We start from the raw sequence: 19,541 nt of genomic DNA on the forward strand, positions 1-19,541 counted from the left end.
TTTTTTTTTTTTTTGAGACGGAGTCTTGCTCTATCGCCCAGTCTGGAGTACAGTCATGTGATCTCAGCTCACTGTAACCTCTGTCTCCAGGTTCAAGCTCTTCTCCTGCCTCAGCCTCTGGAGTAGCTGGGACTACAGGTGTGCGCCACTACGCCCAGTTAATTTTTGTATTTTTAGTAGAGACAAGGTTTCACTATGTTGGCCAGGCTGGTCTCAAACTCCTGACCTCGGGTGATCCGCCCGCCTCAGCCTCCCAAAGTGTTGGGATTACAGGCGTGAGCCATGGCGCCTGGCCTTAATTGGGTTATTTTGAAGTGTGCTTTTGGACGGCACATGTGGGAATTACATATAAAATAGCATGACCTACATTAATCAGTGGTAGAGAAGAGCAAAATCAAAGTTGCACCTGCATCAGCAAACATACAGACATAAAATTATTTCTAGCAATTCTCAGTCTTAGTTTCATACTTGTTCTTACAGACTTTAGTTCCTATTAGATAGCTGATAATAGTTTGTTGTAGAATATGTTAACTGGGTAGACTGACAATCATTGTAAATGAATAACTTAAATTTGATCTTTATGACTTACATGCTTTGCTATATGTACTTTATTTTAAAACAAAAACTTGTGTTTTTTTTTTTTTTTTTTTGTTTTTTTGTTTTGAGACGGAGTCTCGCTCTGTCGCCCAGGCTGGAGTGCAGTGGCCGGATCTCAGCTCACTGCAAGCTCCGCCTCCCGGGTTTACGCCATTCTCCTGCCTCAGCCTCCCAAGTAGCTGGGACTATAGGCGCCCGCCAACTTGCCCGGCTAGTTTTTTGTATTTTTTAGTAGAGACGGGGTTTCGCCGTGTTAGCTAGGTTGGTCTCGATCTCCTGACCTCGCAATCCACCTGTCTCGGCCTCCCAAAGTGCTGGGATTACAGGCTTGAGCCACCGCGCCCGGCCTAAACTTGTGTTTTTTTATGCTAGAAAGGAAAAGGTAAGTTTTGTTACACTAAAATGAAAACTTCCAGTGTCAAGGAAAAATACAATATATATGACTAAACATAAATATATGTAATATCAAATTTCTGTAAGCCATGTTAATAGAAAAATGGGCAGAGGACATGACAATGCAATTTAATGCAAATGGTTACTAAACATGTACAAATAAATGTTATTCATTAGTAGTCAAATAAGCACAGATAAAACCAGTAAAATCTCTTTAAAATTTTCTTTATGGGACTACATTTCAAAATTTCAATTCTAATTCCTAGGATTGGGTGAGAAAGTGGGGGAAATTGTTATTCTTAAATACTGTTGGAGACTGTATACACTGGTGCACTTGTTTTGGAAGATAATGTGGCAAAAATTATCAAAGACCATATAAATGTTTATGCCCTTGGACCTACCAATTCCCACCTTTATTAATTTGTCCCAAGGGAATAATTGTGGATATTTGTAAATATGTATATACAAGGATGTTCATCAGAACATCATCTCAGTATGGAGAAACTTGTAATGTCTTAAAGGCACATCAATAAGGATTGGTTAAATACATGTCCATTTAATAGGATACTCTGCGGCCATTTGAAAAGTTGTGCAAGAATATTTTATGTGGGCAAATATTCATGATAAATTGCTAAGTAAAAGATTATGAAACTAATTATAGGAGTTTTTATTTACAAATATACTGGCTGTGTGCATGTCCATGTGTGTATGTATATATGTATATGTATGTGTGTGTGTGTTATGTATGTGTAGTAAAATCCATCGAAAGTGAACATATACTAGTATATTGATGTTGGTGGGTTTATTGGTGATGCTGCTCTCCTCCACCACCACCAGCTCCACCCACATTTGAACTTTTCATTCTTCTCTCAATTTTCTGCTGTCAGTATATGTTACATTTGTATTAGAAAAGAAAATGTTGGCCGGGTATGGTGGCTCACACCTGTAATCTCAGCACTTTGGGAGGCTGAGGTGGGTGGATCATGAGGTCAGGAGATCAAGACCATCCTGGCTAACATGGTGAAACCCCATCTCTACTAAAAATACAAAAAATTAGCTGGGTGTGGTGGCAGGTGCCTATGGTCCCAGCTACTCAGGAGGCTGAGGCAGGAGAATGGCGTGAACCTGGGAGGCAGAGCTTGCAGTGAGCTGAGATCCGGCCACTGCACTCCAGCCTGGGTGACAGAGTGAGACTCCGTCTCAAAAAAAAAAAAAGGAAAAAAACAAAAAAGAAAAGAAAATGTTAATTTTAAAAAAAGAGATTCTCAATATGTGATTAGGTAAATATTTTTGCTGAATTTCAGGTAACACCAGTTGTTGCTCTTTCCAATGAGTCCTGGTCTATGTCATTTGCAAAATACCTTGAACTTAGGTTTTATGGGCACCAGTATACTCGCAGAGCCAACGCTGAGCCCTGTGGTCACTCCATCCATCATGATTATCACCAGTATTTCTCCTATAACCAGATGGTGGCGTGTTTCAGGTAAGAAATCCTAGGAATCTTGTACATGATCTCAGATCTCATAATCCCTTAATAATTTTTTAACATTTTTCACTTGTTACTAGATTGAATTAATTTGTGGGATTCCCCATTTCTACACTTATAAATGCAGAGGACCAGACTGTATTAAGAACTTTCAGTATTATTTTATTTACTTTTTACCCTACGAAATAGTTATTATCCTCACTTACAGAGCTTACGATCTGAACACTTACAGAGCTTTCAAGTGATGGAGTCATGATTTGAACCCTGGTCAATCTACTACCAGCCTCACTCTTTTTTAAAAAAAATTTTTAATATAAAAATTTTAGAAAATTATGAGACAGGATCTCATTGTTACCTAGGCTGGTCTTGAATTGTGCTCAGGTGATCATCTTGCCTCGGCCTTTCTAAGTGTGGAAATTAGAAGTGTGAGTCACCATGTCCGGCCCTGGCTTAACTCTTAACCATTGTTTTGTCATCTGATGGCATCTAAAAGTCTGTCAGAATGTTTGCCAAGACATTAACCATCAGAAAGATAATCACATATTTCTAGAACTAAAAGTCTGTATTCAAAGAATTGATAGTTGCCATTGTGGTATTAAATAATTTGAGAAAACCTTCAGGTATCTGCCTTCAAAATATATCCAGAGTCTGAGCACTTTTTACCACCTCCACCACTACCACTTTGGGCTGAGCCTCTGTTATCTTTCACCTGGATTATTGTAGTAGCCTTAGCCAGTCTCCCTTTGGCCTTAGCCTCTTCTCAACACAGCAGTCAGAGTGGTTCTTTTAAGGGGCGGTCAGCTAAGGCCACTCCTCTGCTCTAGACACTCCAAAGGGTGTCTGTTTCACCTGGAGTAAAAGCCAAAGTCCATTTACTGGCCTTCAGTCTACCTGCTCTGGCTGCCTAGGACCTCTCTGCTCTTATCTCCTACTACTCTTCACTCATCCTGCTGCTGCCCCACTGGCCTCCTTACTGGGCCTCAGGTATGTCAAGTAGGTTCCTGCCTGAGAGCCTTGTGCTTGTTCTCCCTCTTTGAATTGCTCATTCCCAGATAATCTGCTTGTTGCTTCCTTGCCTCTTACAAGTCTTTGCTCACATTTCACCTGCCCTGACACTCTCCCATCCTAGCACTCTGCTTCTCTTTCTTGCTATATTTTTCTCCATGGTACTGAACCTCTGATATGTTTTGTTACTTGAATTTATTTTATTTGTTACCTGAATCTTGTTTTTCCTGAATTATGAGAACAGGAATTGTTAATGTTATATCCTCAGCACCTAAAACAGTGTCTGGCACATAATAGACCCTCAGGAGATATTTGCTAATTAGAGCTTATTTCCTTTTTTAAGCAAGAGCTTTTAACTGTGCATGTAGGGCCTTGCCGGGGAGTGAGGTTGTAGCATTTGTTGGTCAATATAAACCCTCAGGTGGAAAGGAAACAAAAGACTCATGAAAAATCTTCAGGCGCTGGAGAGGTACTGAATACCTACAATTAGATGTAGGTATTTTAGTTTCCTTATGAATAGGGATGGTTTATAGCCATCATTTTTGGTTTTACAGCAGATAAGGATAACTTCAAGGGATAAATGATGGTACTACAGTGTAATGAAAGATAAAACAAAATCCCTCCAGAATTGGGGAGGATATTTATTTTAAGAGCTAAAAATTAATATCTTTGTGAGTGTTTTAAAATGCCATTTTATAGAAACTTTTTCTCTTATGCCTCATAGGATTTAGTTGAACATCATGATACAGCTCTATTCAAGATATTAAACTATTTTTCATTTTCTATTGGTCCTTGTATTTTTTTCTGTCAGTTATTCTCCCATTCGGCTTCTTGAAGTATGTGTTCCACTCCCCAAAATATTCATTAAGCGTCAGGCTCCATTAAAAGTGTCCCTTCTTCAGGATCTGAAGGACTTCTTTCAAAAGTAAGTTCAGTTTCTTTTATCATTTTTTTGTTTATTTACAGCTATTTTAAAGTATCAGATTTGTTCATTTTACTTTCTTTGAAAATGTAAATAGCTTTTCTAATTGTCTGCTATGCATGCTTGGTGTGCAAAAAGAAAATTGTAGACTTTATGGGAAAATAATAAAAAAGAAGCCAAACTCTCTTAGACATAACAACTTAAAATTTTGAAGTACATTCTTTTAGGTCTTATTTGCTCTGCAAAACTGAATGTAATTCTTAATTAGGTAAAACATTATTTTAATTACGTTTTGCATGTAACTTTTTTTTCTGTTTATGTGAAATAGAAAATTTGATTCACCCTTTCTAAAGTGTTTAATGTTCTCTCTATTGTTAGAGTTTCACAGGTGTATCTTGCCATTGATGAAAGACTTGCATCTTTGAAAACTGATACATTTAGTAAAACAAGAGAGGAAAAAATGGAAGATATCTTTGCACAGAAAGAGGTAATTTCTTTCTTTGGTAGAAAATTCAAAAGTTAATTATTAACTTAATAGAAGTTTATTTTGGGGTATGTCTGTATAGGTCTCTGTCTCCGGAAATGTTTCTGTTCCTTGTAGATGGAAGAAGGCGAGTTTAAGAACTGTATTGAGAAGATGCAAGCAAGGCTCATGTCTTCCTCTGTAGATACCCCTCAGCAACTACAGTCGGTCTTTGAGTCACTCATTGCCAAGAAACAAAGTCTCTGTGAAGTGCTGCAAGCTTGGAATAACAGGTGTGATTTTGCAGTCTGGTTTTCTTCAATATTATTGCTGCATTTGTTCTAATATGATATCTTACAACTTAAAAATCTTTAATTATGGATGTTTCATTTTGTGCTCTAGTTAAAGAAGCTTTTGTTTTCCATCACCCTCGTTTCTTTATATTTTAAAATATATGTGCTATATTTTAGGTAGTTTGTGAAGATGTAAAAACCAAAGAGGAGAACAGCCTTTGATGCTGTTTCTAATATAATTTGAAACAGTGTTGTTCAGATGTGTGTGCTGTTGAATTGTTTTTAACTGAAGTAGTATGCCATGAGTCACTGTTGGTTTTTGGCCAGCAATTTCAAATATATTGGTATGTTTATCTTATGCCTTTATTTCAATATTTATTTTTTAGAAGTATTTTTCTTTATAATAATTTGCTATTCTTTTTTTTACAACTATAGTCGATAGGAATGGTCGATAACAAATGCTCCTGGTTAATTAGATATGGCAAAAACTTACTCTTATTTATATATAACTTTAAAGACTATGGTTAATTCAAACGGGAAAACTTTGTGATTTCAAAGTTGTAAAGAGAAAATTTATAAACAGCACTCAAGGTGCAGAAACAAACCATATATATATACTATACACGTATAATATATATATAGTAACACGTATAATAAATAAAAGTAAAACACATTCCCATCACTCCAAACACAATAACTAAAGTACACAGTTATTCACAACATAACACACACACCAACCAGCCCCGTGGCAACCACAAAACAACATAATCACAATCTATGAAAATACAAACTGGATATTTCATAAAAACAGCGATAACAAATAAACAATGTGTCTGGCTTCAAATCACCATCAACGTTATCGTACGTATATAACAATATCACACGTAATTAGAGACATACCAGAAACATCGTTAGTAGCATGTAAATAAAACATTATATAATAACAATTATTATAAAAATAATAAAAAAAAATATACTTTTTTTTTTTTTTTTGGCTTTTGGCCACAGGTTGCAGGACCTTTTCCACAGGAAAAGGGTAGAAAGAGACCTTCAGTTCCTCCAAGTCCTGGAAGACTGAGACAAGGGGAAGAAAGCAAGGTGTGAAGTGTAATCTTATCTTTGGTCCTTAATCGATAGAAATATAGTTAGTTCCATTTATAATACTTAGCAGGGATAGTTTAATACATACTTTAGTAATGACATCCAGCAGGGTTTTCCATTTTGAATTTGTGAGGTTTCAAGGAACTATGACCTGGATTACTTTTATGTTATAACCTGAAATAAAATGATCAGTTATAATTTATTTATTTGAAATGTTTTTAAAAGCTACAGTTTGCTGGCATCACCAGGGGTGGCATCATGGTGACAGCAAGTGCTACAAAGGAAAGTCGTGGATACTCTGAGTATATAATAGGGTCCTCATTTATTTTATACTCTGCAGTTTTGAGTGTTTTAAAATCTCTCTGCTTAAATAAGAGGTTTTTCTTAAGGTATTTGAACTGCATCAGTTCTTTTTCAAATTATTAGTCTTCTCTTGGTGATAGATCATCCAAAACATTGGCCAAAACCACAAATTTGTTATTTCACGGTTTCTGTGGGTCAGAAGACTGGCAAGCATGACTAGGTTCTCTGCTCAGAATCTGACACAGCTGAACTCGAGGTTTTGGCTGAGGCTTCTGTCTTATCTGAGACTCAGGGTCTCCTACTCATTCAGGTTGTTGGCAGAATTCAGTTTCTATTAGTTGTAGGATTGATGTCCTCGTTTTCTTGCTGGCTGTCCACCGGAGGCCATTCTTAACCCCTAGAGGCTGCCTGCATTTCTTACCATTCAGTACTCTCCATCTTCAAAACCTGGAGCAATGTGTCAAACCTTTCTTTTGCTTTGAATCACTTACTTTCTCTGTCTTTGATCTATAGACACAGATTTAAGGACTCGTGGTTATATCAGGTCCATCTGGATAATTTTCCTATTTTGAGGTCATCTGATTTGGGGCCTTAATTACATCTGCAAAATTACAGAAGTACCTAAATTAGTCCAGATGCTTCTCAACTTCTGAGAGGTTGATGTTCTGATAAACTCATCATAAGTTGAAAACATCCAAAAGTATGTTTTTGACTTATTTTCAATTTATGATGAGTTTATGTGGATGTAACCCCATCATAAGTTGAGGAGCATACCAGATGCATAGTGGTTTTGTGACATTGTAAAGTTGGAAAATCTTAAGTCAGACCATCATAAGTCAGGGAATGTGTATGTGATTAATGGAGAAGAGATATGTGTACACCAAGGGCTGGGAATCTTGGGGCCATATTAGAATTCTGCCTATGACACCACATTTCACATGAATTAATGTCAGCTTATTATAAGGGCCTCATGTTCTGATATCATGAGGACTTTGAAGGAGTATTTTCTTTTTGTACAGTGTGTAGTATTTGTAGAATATTTTCATGGAATGATGGATCCAGGTACTTAAGATATTTTTGTTATTTAGTAATATATAGTGAATTCTTCCTTTTGTCTCATAAACAACTGTGTAGAAACACACAGATGTTTATGAGACAAAAAGGAAGTTTAGGTGAGAGTAAGAATTAAGGCTACTGAAGATGATCTTTGTGTTGGTATTTGCCGACTAGTGTGGAGCTGTTAATGACTAGCACAGACTTCTGGTGGCCTTTCCATTTGCTCACTGAAGAAACTGCAAAGCTAGTAGTGTAAGCATGTAGATAGATACAGAATTGAAAATACAAAATTATTGAACAGATGATCATCTTTTTTGAAAGATTGAAAGTTGATTTGAAATTCTGTAGCACTGTCCTTAATATTTACAGTGGATGGTCCCCCGTTATCCAAGGAGGGTATGTTCTAAGACACGTCAGTGGAAACATGAAACAGCAGATAGTACTAAACCATATATGTACTGTTTTTTTCCTATGTATGTGTACCTATGGTAAAGTTTAATTTATAAATTAGGCCCAGTAAGAGATTAACAATAGTAATAATAAAAGAGAACAATTATAATAGTATGCCAGCATCACTGCTTTTGCGCTTTGGGACCATTAAAATAAGGGTTACTTGAAAACAAGCACTGCCGTACTATGATGGTTGATCTGATAACCAAGACAGCTACTAAGTGACTAAAGGGTAGATAGTGTGTACAGTATGTTACATGTTTAAATATGTTATTTATATTAATGAGTTTATTTATAAATAAGTTAATGCAGATTTAATAACTTTCTCTGTTTTAATTTCTAATAAGGTAAAATTTCTAAGGTAAACAAAAGCTAATTAAAATATTAAGGGGTTTTAGTAATTTTAAGGGTGTAAACGGGTCCTGAGACCAAAAGTTTAAGATTCACTGATTAAAATTTTTTTGAATGTGATTTTCATGTTTTCCATGAGAATAAAGTATTTACATCTCTACAGGTAAGTGCGATGGATGCATCTCCACGGAATATTTCTCCAGGACTTCAGAATGGAGAAAAAGGTTGGTCCTGAGTCGTGATCACTTGCCATTGGATTTAAAGAAATTTCTTATTGTATAAGTTGTTTTAAACTGTTTGAGCTGTTTTTCTGATTCTGTTGTTCATAGACTTTCTTTCCTTCCTGTAGAGCACTTGTAATCCTATCAGATTATCATACAGTTTATTGCAATAAGATAAATCAGATTATAGAAATACATGAAATATAAAGAAGGCTGCTATTAGGGGAAGAAAAAACAGAAAAAAGTAAATTGAATTTGTTTTGCTTATTACAAAGTCAGTCCTCAGGTTTCATTGCAAAAATCTTGTAAAGTTTAATTTACAGTTTTAATGTCACTAAAATATTGTCTAGACTTAAGATGTCTTTCACAGTATTTCATTGAATAACTTGGTGTCATAGAAACTTTGTGGGGACACTTACATGGACTGTAGAACCAGGAGCTCAACTTTTAATTCTTGGCATTTTTCTATTATAATTGTTTTTTCTCTCCCAGAATAAGTGTGAAGCCTTTCTCACAGTGTCCTAATTTCATTCTCTATTAAACTAAAAAACTAATATTTAGGTAGGCATTGTGGTATAATGGATAGTGTGTTGGATAGGAGTCAATCTTGGTTGACAGTTGCAGTACTGCTACCAGGATTTGATTGTAGTCAAGTCATATATAATTTTCTGGATTTTGTGTCCATTTCTATGACATGAGCTACATGATTTTGTAGCTAGATGATTTTAAAAGTGAAAATTTTACCTTTTAGGAAGTAGGAATATGAATGAGCATTTAAAAAATATTAGGTAGACATGGACTTAATATGTATGTAAATGACTCATTTAAGATTGTGTTTTTCTTTAGAGGATCGCTTCTTAACAACTTTGTCCAGCCAGAGCTCCACTAGTTCTACTCATCTCCAGTTGCCTACGCCACCTGAAGTCATGTCTGAGCAGTCAGTAGGAGGGCCCCCTGAGCTAGATACAGCCAGCAGTTCTGAAGGTAGAGGATAAGTCACTTTTACCATATTTCACTGAATCTAAGACTGAAAGATGTATCATTAATTTACATGTGTCACCAAGAAGGAAAAACTGCTGATTCTTTGACACAAGACTCTTATCCCATAGAATTTTTGTTTATACTTACCAAAAGTGTTTTTTAGATTTAGCTTATTATCATATTGTTACTTCATTTAGTTACATTAATTGACATGTAAATATCTTAGTATCAAAATGTCACTTATCCTCATCTACCTTCTGGGGATCTTCCTTTCTTAGGTTTCATAAGGCACATGATTACTGCTTTGTACGAAAATAAGAGAATTACAACCATTTCTCTAAGGACAGATGTTTGCTTCATGATAACAGATTCATGCCTTGCTTTCTGTTTAGGCGGTGACTACTAAATTATAGCATAAACTTTGAAATTAACTTTAAAATTGCTATTTAACTCAGGTATAATAGCCACAGTGCTTCGGAGATGTTTAAAAAAACAGGTGTCCCTTGGAATCAATGCTGTGTATGCGTCACTGTTGTTACCTGTTTTATCCCATAGTGGTCTTTTCCCTCGATCAGAAATTTTAAACTGTTACTGGTATAGTATACATATGTCCATATTCCAGAAAGGAAAAGAACCAAAGTCAGCAGCTTATATTTTTTATTCTCCCTGAATATTAATATATAAGTAAACTATTTTTCATTTTAGATGTGTTTGATGGGCATTTGCTGGGATCCACAGACAGCCAAGTGAAGGAAAAGTCAACCATGAAAGCCATCTTTGCAAATTTGCTTCCAGGAAATAGCTATAATCCTATTCCATTTCCTTTGTAAGTATTATTAAAACCAGTGGCTCTTAGCAGTGGGGTTATTTTTCCTTAATTACTTGCTGCATATTTTAATATATTTATCTGATGCATGATTTTTCAATCCTAATTTTATTTCATCATAGTAAAAGAGATGTCTTTTGATACAATGTAATTTGTACAACACATAATCATTATAAAACAGTAGATGAATGGATAAAGAAAGCACTAGCCAATGTTACTTATAAATGTTTGAATTACTTGTTCTGGAAACACTTGTTTGTATATCTTTTTTCAAAGATACATGGCTGTATCTACTGATGTAATAATTATAAAAACATATTGCTGGTAATATATGAGGTTGGTATTACTCGTTTAATGATTTGCTGGGACATGGCATTGTCCTAGCACTGATGATGAACTACAGTGACTTGTCCAAGTTTTCATGTCATCTTTTTTGTATGGGGCTCCCTCAAATTTGACTGCCTGTGAAAGTTTATTTTTCTTCCACTGGTTGACCGATGTGGCTCTCAAATGCTGCCCTTGTTATGGAACAAGTGTATCCAAAAGTGGACATTTTGTAATAAGGACTTTTGCTTTTTTATTAACTGACTGATGCATTTATTCAGTCAGTATTTAAACTTTTATTTAGTGCCTATTTTAGTGCCCTATGATGTAGAATAAGATTTGTAAGGAACAGTCATCGCTCTTAGGAGCTCATAATCTTTGGGAAGATACAGTTAGGACTCACAGTACAGTATGTGATATGTTACATGATAGTAAAATATAAAAGTTCCCTTTTTTCTCTACTTTAGACCTGAATATATGAGTTTCTTGATTGGGCTGGGATCCCTGTTATGTTATGGTCTTTGTTCATGTTCTCACATTTATTTTTATTTTTTAAATTTTTATTATTTTTGAGACAGAGTCTTACTCTGTCACCCAGGCTGGAATGTAGTGGTGTGATCTTGGCTCATTGCAACCTCTGCCTCCTAGATTCAAGTGATTCTCCTGCCTCAGCCTCCCAGGTAGCTGGGGGTGTGCGCCACCATACCTGGCTAATTTTCATATTTTTAGTAGAGATGAGGTTTCACCATCTTGGCCAGGCTGCTCTCGAACTCCTGACCTCAGGTGATCTGCTCACCTCAGTCTCCCAAAGTACTGAGCTACTGGACCCGGCCCTTTTTAATTTTTTTTAATATAGTTTTTTTCATTTTATTTGTTTCTCTTCTCTCTAAACTGCTGTTTGTGAAACACATTCTTTTTTAATCATTCAGTCCTGTTCTTTCTAAGAAGAATGTACTAGACCCTCCCCTTACCTCCTGCTCCAGTTATAGTAGGTTTCTGTTATATGCTCTTATGATTCCTGTCTTGGTCCGTTCATGCTGCTATGATGAATTACCATAGACTGAGCTGCTTATAGACAACAGAAATTTATTTCTTACTGTCCTGGAGGCTAGAAGTCTGAGATGAGGGTGCCAGCATAGTTGGGTTTTGCCAAGGGTCCTCTTTTGGGTTGTAGATTGCTATTGTCTCTTTGTGTTCTCATGTGGTGGAAGGAGGCTGAGAGAGCTGTTTCCGATCTTTTTTATGAGGACACTAATCCCATTCATGAACACTCCACCCTTATGACCTAAATTGCCTCCTAAAGGCCCTACTTCCTTATACCATAACATTGGGGGTTAAGATTTTAACATAGGAATTTTGTGGGGGCTGGGGGGATAAACATTCATTCTATAGCAATTCTTTCATAGCACTTACCACAGAGATTATATTTATTTATTTATAGGATTGTCTGTTTCTTTGCCCCCACTACACTATAAACCCTATGGTGCCAATTTTTTTTTTCACCATTATATTGTTAACATCTCACACATGTAAGATCCTTAAAAATAGTTTTTCTTAATATTGTATCCTTGGCATGTTCGGTGTTCAGTAAATAGCACCTAAATAAAAATTGACTGTGCCTAACAGTGCCTAGGTGAGTTAGGGTCGGAGTCAGGGGAGCAAAATTTAAGTGGAAATGGAGCTACACTGGGTGTTTTGTATGATAATGGTAGAGTGGCTGTGTGGCATTGTTTATTATTGAACTAGTAGTGTGTCTTCTCCACAATTTCTGGAAGACTTTTTCTCTCTAGCTTATAATGGAACAAAATATCTTAGACTTCTGCTGTTGATTGTAGATTTTTTTTTGAGGTTAGTATGGCCAGAGTCTTGGCAGTATGGAAAGGTTTGTTTGGAGTGACTATTGCAGAACCCTCTGATTTGAAACCTGATTAATTCTGATAATTTTCTAATTGCCTTCAAAAACTTTCTCATATCTATTTCTTTCTTAATGATTCAAGTTATATCTGCATACATTTTGGCTTTCTTAATTATATTCTTAACTCTACAGTACTTAGTTAACTTATGTATTTTAAAAATTTTCATAGTGATCCAGATAAACACTATTTAATGTATGAACATGAACGAGTGCCCATTGCAGTCTGCGAGAAGGAACCCAGCTCCATCATTGCTTTTGCTCTCAGGTATTATTCATGGGACTTTGACTTACGATGATATCTATGTATTTTATGTATGTCTGTTAATCCCTTATTTTTGGAATCTTTCACATAAAGCAGAATGATTAAATATAAGTAAAAATATATGCTCTTTAATCATGATAGCTCGTTCTTTTTTTGAGACAGAGTGTCACTCTGTTGCCCAGGCTGGAGTGCAGTGGTGCAATCTTGGCTCACTGCAACCTGTGCCTCCTGGATTCAGGCAATTCTCCTGCCTCAGCCTCTCAAGCTGCTGGGACTACAGGCACATACCACCATGCCCGGCTAATTTTTGTATTTTTAGTAGAGAAGGGGTTTCACCATATTGGTCAGGTGGGTCTTGAACTCCTGACCTCAAGTGATCCACCTGCCTCGGCCTCCCAAAGTGTCGGAATTACAGGTGTGAGCCACCGCGCCTGGCAGCTTGTTCTTTTTGTCCATAAAAATCTTCTCTGTACCCGAATAATGGAGTAAAGGATGATTCGTAAGTAAGCTCCTAATAACTAAATTGACCTGGCAAGTTATTTACAGAGCCTTGAATCCTCTATCCATTCTGTTAAAATATGTTTTCCCTTGTATCCCTTCCCTCAGTTTACTTATTGACATAGTACTTGGAACATCCTGCCTTGTACAGTCTGAATATCTTTTTTGTACCATTCACTCATTTTCTACATATGAGGTAAAATTTTTCTACTTAGAAAACAGCAGTCACCTCTTATCCATGGAGGGTATGTTCTAAGAACCCCCATGGATGTCTGAACCTACAGATAGTATCGAACCCTGTAAATACTATGTTTTTTCCTATACATACCTATGATAAAGTTTAATTTATAAATTAGCCTAGCCACAATAAGAGATGAACAACAGCAATAACAAGATAGAACAGTTTTATAACAATAAACTATAACAAAAGTTACGTGAATGTGTTCTCTCTCTTTCTAAATATCTTAATGTTTTTGGACTGCTGTTGACTCTGGGTAATTTAAACCATGGAAAGTGAAACTATGGATGAGGAGGTACTACTGTAATGCTGTTCTTATGCCTTACTCCATAGACATTTCTGACTTTTTAGTTTGTACAGTTATGTATCTTAACGATATATCCACTTAAAAATATATATAGTATGTCTAAAAGGGCAAAGCTTTTAAATTTTAAGAATATCTTGGTGGTAGCTGAACTTAGTTTAAGTAGAATCTAAGACGTTTAAAGCAATTTTTTCCCACTGGAAGGCATTACAATGTTTAATTTTTCTTTTTAGATAGTGGTTACAAGGAGTCCATTTATTCAACAAATATTTGAATGTTTACAAAATGTGATATGCTAGATATTAGATGTATAGGAGTAAATAAGATAGATTTACATGCCTCTGCCTTTATGGAGTTTAGAGTTTACTATGTAAATAATGAGGAATTTTTTCCTTTATAAGGTTCCATATGATACCTTTTTAACCTTTGCCTTTGGCCTTTGTGAACATAGTATAAGCTGCTCACTTTATTTATTAGTCGTAATATATTAATAGGTAAGAAAGGTAGGAGAGTCAGCCAAATCAAAAGTATTTTTTATACCATTAGGAAGTAAGGATTCTAGTTGAGATCATCTTTTTTCAATGTCTTAGAAAAATAATACATCCTAACATGCCTCTCTTGTTGCATGACATTTATCTAAAGCAGGGCTCCCAGACTGCTAGTCTAAGAGTCAGGTTTTTTTGTTTTTGTTTTTTTCTTTTTGGTTAATAGAACATTAAACATTTTTTTCCCTTAAAGTTTAGTACTTTAAGTGGAAAAGCACTCTCAAATTATTTTTTTCTCTATTGTACTAAACACTGAGGCTTCAAACTTTTAAGTTACCTGTTCAGTCCCTGAAGTCATTTGATGTAAATATTAGTAAATAGGCTTTTAAAATCTTTGTTGAGGATATTGATACTGGTTGATGAGCCAGTGGGTCATATTTTGTATTACCTTCTATGAGGACATTGACCTTCCTCATGAAGCTTCTACTTGATTGCTTTTGTTAACCAAAATTATTTAATTATGGAAAGTTATAATGATTGCGCTTCTATAATGCAAAACTTAACTGTAAAGCATATGATTTACTTTTAAAGACTAAGTTAATGTTTAACATTTTCAACCTATTTTACCCTAAGTTGTAAAGAATACCGAAATGCCTTAGAGGAATTGTCTAAAGCGACTCAGTGGAACGGTGCTGAAGAAGGGCTTCCAACAAATAGGTGATTCATGATTGAGTAGAAACTATTTTAATTTAGTTATCATTTTCTATATGCTTGTACTTCAATTTTATTATAGCATTTTATCAGCATAAAAATTTCTAGGATTCAGATAATGGCACTCATTCAGCCAATAATTGAGACAACAAAGCTCAAATATAGCAAAAGAACTTAAACAGTCCCTTAGAATGCAGTTTTATGATACTTGCAATAGCAGTTAAATGTATATTCAGATTTAATGACATTTTGAAAAAAATGAAAAGTTTTATTTAAAACTAAATTGGTATTTATTTTTTATTTTTATAAAATTGTAAAATTGGTAAGCTACTGCTTGACTTGGCAATTTAAAGTATCTGTGAATTGTTTATAATAAGTAAAAGTCCTAATACTTCAAAAACCAAATCCAAACCAGTTCTTTTGGCATGTTCAGTATTTTAGACTTTTAGACAGAAATTGTCACATGCTTATTATTATGATTCTTACTGAAATAGAGCTTCCAACTCTACTAACATGATAAAATTTTGTCTGAATTATCATTGTGATAACTAGTGTGAGAGAAAGGTATTGATATTTTCTGTAATCGATTTATGGGTGCTGATATAGTGTTAATGGACTTGGGAAACATAATTTATTCCTCCATATATTTTTATGGTTACAGCATTTCACTTTCAGTCTAGTAGATATTAGATATTTCAGACTTTTTTTTCTGTGTTCTAGCCTGTGTTTATGTAAATTATGAATCAGACTTTTGATAATGTAGGTAGCGTTAGGTAGGAAGTAAATCAGTATACAACGTAATTAGTGTAGAGTACCTACTATTTTCTGTTTGACTTGTATAAAACTAATTTTTCCTTTTTTTTTTTCCCTCATTTTAGTACTTTAGATAGCAGACCAAAGAGTAGCAGCCCTATCAGATTACCTGAAATGAGTGGAGGACAGACAAACCGTACGGCAGAAACAGAACCACAACCAAGTAAGATTACACATGGAGGAATATTTATAATTAGATTTACCTATAATTATGGTTTGAAAAAGAAAATACATGAAAACCAATTAGTACCGTCTGGCAATGATTTACTACTTCTGATCTCTGAAATATAAATTTAGATATTTTTGTATGTCTTCTTTATAGGTGTTTTGCTTTTCTTCATTGATTCTTATCTCAAATGTCAGTTCAAGGTATTGGATTGGAAACTTTTAGAAGCTCTTTGGTCTATGCAAAAAGGAGGATCTGCTTCCTAGAAGAGCTTTCAGTTTAAAATATACAACCTAAGATGCAAGATACATTTTTTTCCTTTTTAGTTTTACAATATTACTGGCACTATGAAAATAAATTTTCATGCATTCCCTCCTTTAATCCCCCTAATAACCACGTAAGAATTATTTGACATATCCTTATTTTTCAGAAAGGAAGTTAAAATTTAGATTTAGTAACTTGCTTAAGATTAGACAGTGGTGGAGCTAGGATTTGAATTTGTGTTTCTCTGACTTTGTCGAGAATACATTCAGCTACAAGTAACAAAAAATTCAACTGTAAGGATTTAAACAAATGACAACTTATTTTTCTAACATAACCAAACCTGGAGGTTGGCAGTTGCTGGCATATGTTTAGCTGCTCAGCATTGTTACACCGTTAGGGGAATAGTTTCTCTATGATTCCTTTAAGTTTTCCTCATGTTAAAAGTGTTCCATTTTTGTTTGAATTTGAGGCAGAAACCAGGGGTGTTGCAAGCTGCAGCTGTTTTCTTTCATTAGGAACGTAGAGGCTCTTCCTTTAGTCTCATTGGTCAGAACTGGGGCTCATGGCCACTCCTGACTGAAAGAGACAGAGAAAGTAGGGAGCAGCATTGTCCCAGTTGGGTTATACAAATCATGATCCTTTTCTGGTGCTGTACACATAGTCACACACCCCAGCCCGCTCCCCTCTTCCCCTAAGTTGGCATTCTGTTAGTAGGGAACCAGGTAGGAGTGGATATTAAGGAGGCAATACTAGTGTCTGTTACCCAAGTAAGCACATTTATGATTGACATTTTCTGTGAATTTTGTAAATGGTAAATTTGCAAGAATTAGAATCATATTAATAGTATGATGAATGAAGCTCAAAACTAGGAGTAAAAGTATAGAGCAAGCTTTAGTAAATTATTGGCTGTTTGATGGCCTTTTTTATTTTTTGAAAGATGCTAAAAAGGAAATCTTATCTTTTCCTGTGTTGGACTGTAGGAACACAAATGACACAAAGATGTTACCTTTAACTGAATTCTTGTAGCTTGTGAAATTGTTTTGTGTTCGTTTAGTTAACTATATTGCAATACTGTAAGAACTCAGCCCTAATTTAATCCTGTTGCTTAAGCTGTGACTGCCTTTGAAAGATATTTTGAAAGGCTTTCTAGATAATTCCCCATATTTTATATTCATCTAGCTGAGTGTTAACCCTCCATCTTTTTTTATGTTTTATTAATAGTGGTTTTGTTAAAAGGGTGCTTGATTATGCAAAAACAACATGTGGAACAATAAGTAACAACATGTGGGACATTGTGCAAACAAAAGTATCTGCATTACTCAGATTGATTAACTTCATATAGTGGTTACTGCTAATAAAGAAATAAGTTGAAAATTTTTATTTTCCATCTGCAGTGACCTGTACTTCAAATTAATATGTAACTTCTTATTTTTAGCCAAAAAGGCTTCTGGAATGTTGTCCTTCTTCAGAGGGACAGCAGGGAAAAGCCCCGATCTCTCTTCCCAGAAGAGAGAGACCTTACGTGGAGCAGATAGTGCTTACTACCAGGTTGGGCAGACGGGCAAGGAGGGGACCGAGAATCAAGGCGTTGAGCCTCAAGGTGTGTTAAAGAAGAATAAATATGCTTATTCTAGGCTTTGATTTTTTTATTTTAGTTGCATATATTTCTTACAGCCTTAAATAGATAATTCTTAGTGCTGAAACTGGGGCATTCCTTCTGTTCTCACTTGTCGGTGTGTTAGAGTAGAAAAAGCATGGCACTGAGAGAGTCCAACTAGTTTCAGATTTCACTGCCATCATGTACTGTGTGGTAGAATCAGAAATCTTTAGTTTCCATAACCTGTAAAGTGGCAAAAACAATGTCTTCCAAGGTGGATGTGGCATTCCACATGTAAAAACATCTGTCTCAATATGTAACTCATATATATACTCAAATGTTTTCTTTCTTTTCAAGTCCCTGTAAAGTTGCAGCTATTTATGTTGCCCTTCATTTTGACATTTAAAAATTATGTCCAGTGCTGGGTGAGATAGGCCCATGTCTATCATCCCATCACTTTGGGAGGCTGAGACATCAGGATCACTTGAAGCCAGGAGTTTGAGACCAGCCTGGGCAATAACGTGAGACCTCTGTCTCTACCGAAAAAAAAAAAAATGTGTGTGTGCGTTTGTGTATCTACCTCATTGTGTTTGAGTATAGGTTTAGATGAGGAATAGGCAGACTGTGATGACCTCTTTTTGTAAATGTTTATTGGGAAAACACCCATTCGTTTACTTATCATCTGGTTACTTTCACTTTATATTGGCAAGTTGAGTAGTTGGAACTTTTTCAGAGTGAAATATTTACTCTGTCTCTATACAGAAATAGTTTGGTGTCCTATGAATTAGTAGTTTAAAAATAGCAACTGCTGGGCCCAGTATGGTAATCCCAGCACTTTGGGAGGCTGAGGCAGGTGGATCACTTGAGACCAGGAGTTGGAGATGAGCCTGGCCAACATAAAGAAACCCCATCTCTACTGAAAATAAAAAAATTAGCCAGGCCTGGTGGCACATGCCTGTAATCTCAACTACTTGGGAGGCTGAGGCACGAGAATCACATGAACCCAGGAGGTGTAGGTTGCAGTGAGCGGAGATTGCGCCATTGCACTCCAGCCTGGGTGACAGCAAGACTCTATCTCAAAAAAACAGACAAAAAAAAACAACTGCTATAATAAACGTTGACTAGTAATTAAGATACCTGTTTTGTATTCTTTCTTTATTTTTTTTTTTTTTGGAGACGGAGTCTCACTCTGTCGCCCAGGCTGGAGTGCAGTGGCCAGATCTCAGCTCACTGCAAGCTCCGCCTCCCGGGTTTACGCCATTCTCCTGCCTCAGTCTCCCGAGTAGCTGGGACTACAGGCGCCAGCCACCTCGCCCGGCTAGTTTTGTATTTTTTAGTAGAGACGGGTTTCACCGTGTTAGCCAGGATGGTCTCAAACTCCTGACCTCGTGATCCGCCCGTCTCGGCCTCCCATAGTGCTGGGATTACAGGCTTGAGCCACCGCGCCCGGCCATCTGTTTTGTATTCTATAGGCTGCTTGCTATTGGGCTGTAGCTGTTTATAATGGCACCCTTGG

At 35.9% G+C, this 19,541-nt stretch overlaps 1 protein-coding gene across 1 annotated transcript in view; it reads left to right on the forward strand.

The window, feature by feature from the left end:
- Positions 1 to 19,541, forward strand: part of PIKFYVE (phosphoinositide kinase, FYVE-type zinc finger containing) — a 99,628-nt gene that overhangs the window by 70,519 nt on the left and 9,568 nt on the right. The window contains 13 exon segments of the mRNA XM_017889399.1: positions 2,295 to 2,473; positions 4,293 to 4,406; positions 4,782 to 4,890; positions 5,005 to 5,159; positions 6,168 to 6,181; positions 6,184 to 6,257; positions 8,584 to 8,644; positions 9,488 to 9,625; positions 10,328 to 10,448; positions 12,857 to 12,952; positions 15,108 to 15,191; positions 16,064 to 16,161; positions 17,864 to 18,028. Coding sequence (XP_017744888.1) covers positions 2,295 to 2,473; positions 4,293 to 4,406; positions 4,782 to 4,890; positions 5,005 to 5,159; positions 6,168 to 6,181; positions 6,184 to 6,257; positions 8,584 to 8,644; positions 9,488 to 9,625; positions 10,328 to 10,448; positions 12,857 to 12,952; positions 15,108 to 15,191; positions 16,064 to 16,161; positions 17,864 to 18,028 — 1,408 coding nt within the window.

The sequence above is a fragment of the Rhinopithecus bieti genome, unplaced genomic scaffold, assembly GCF_001698545.2.
Source record: "Rhinopithecus bieti isolate Rb0 unplaced genomic scaffold, ASM169854v2 scaffold_17939, whole genome shotgun sequence".
Lineage (NCBI taxonomy): Eukaryota > Metazoa > Chordata > Mammalia > Primates > Cercopithecidae > Rhinopithecus > Rhinopithecus bieti.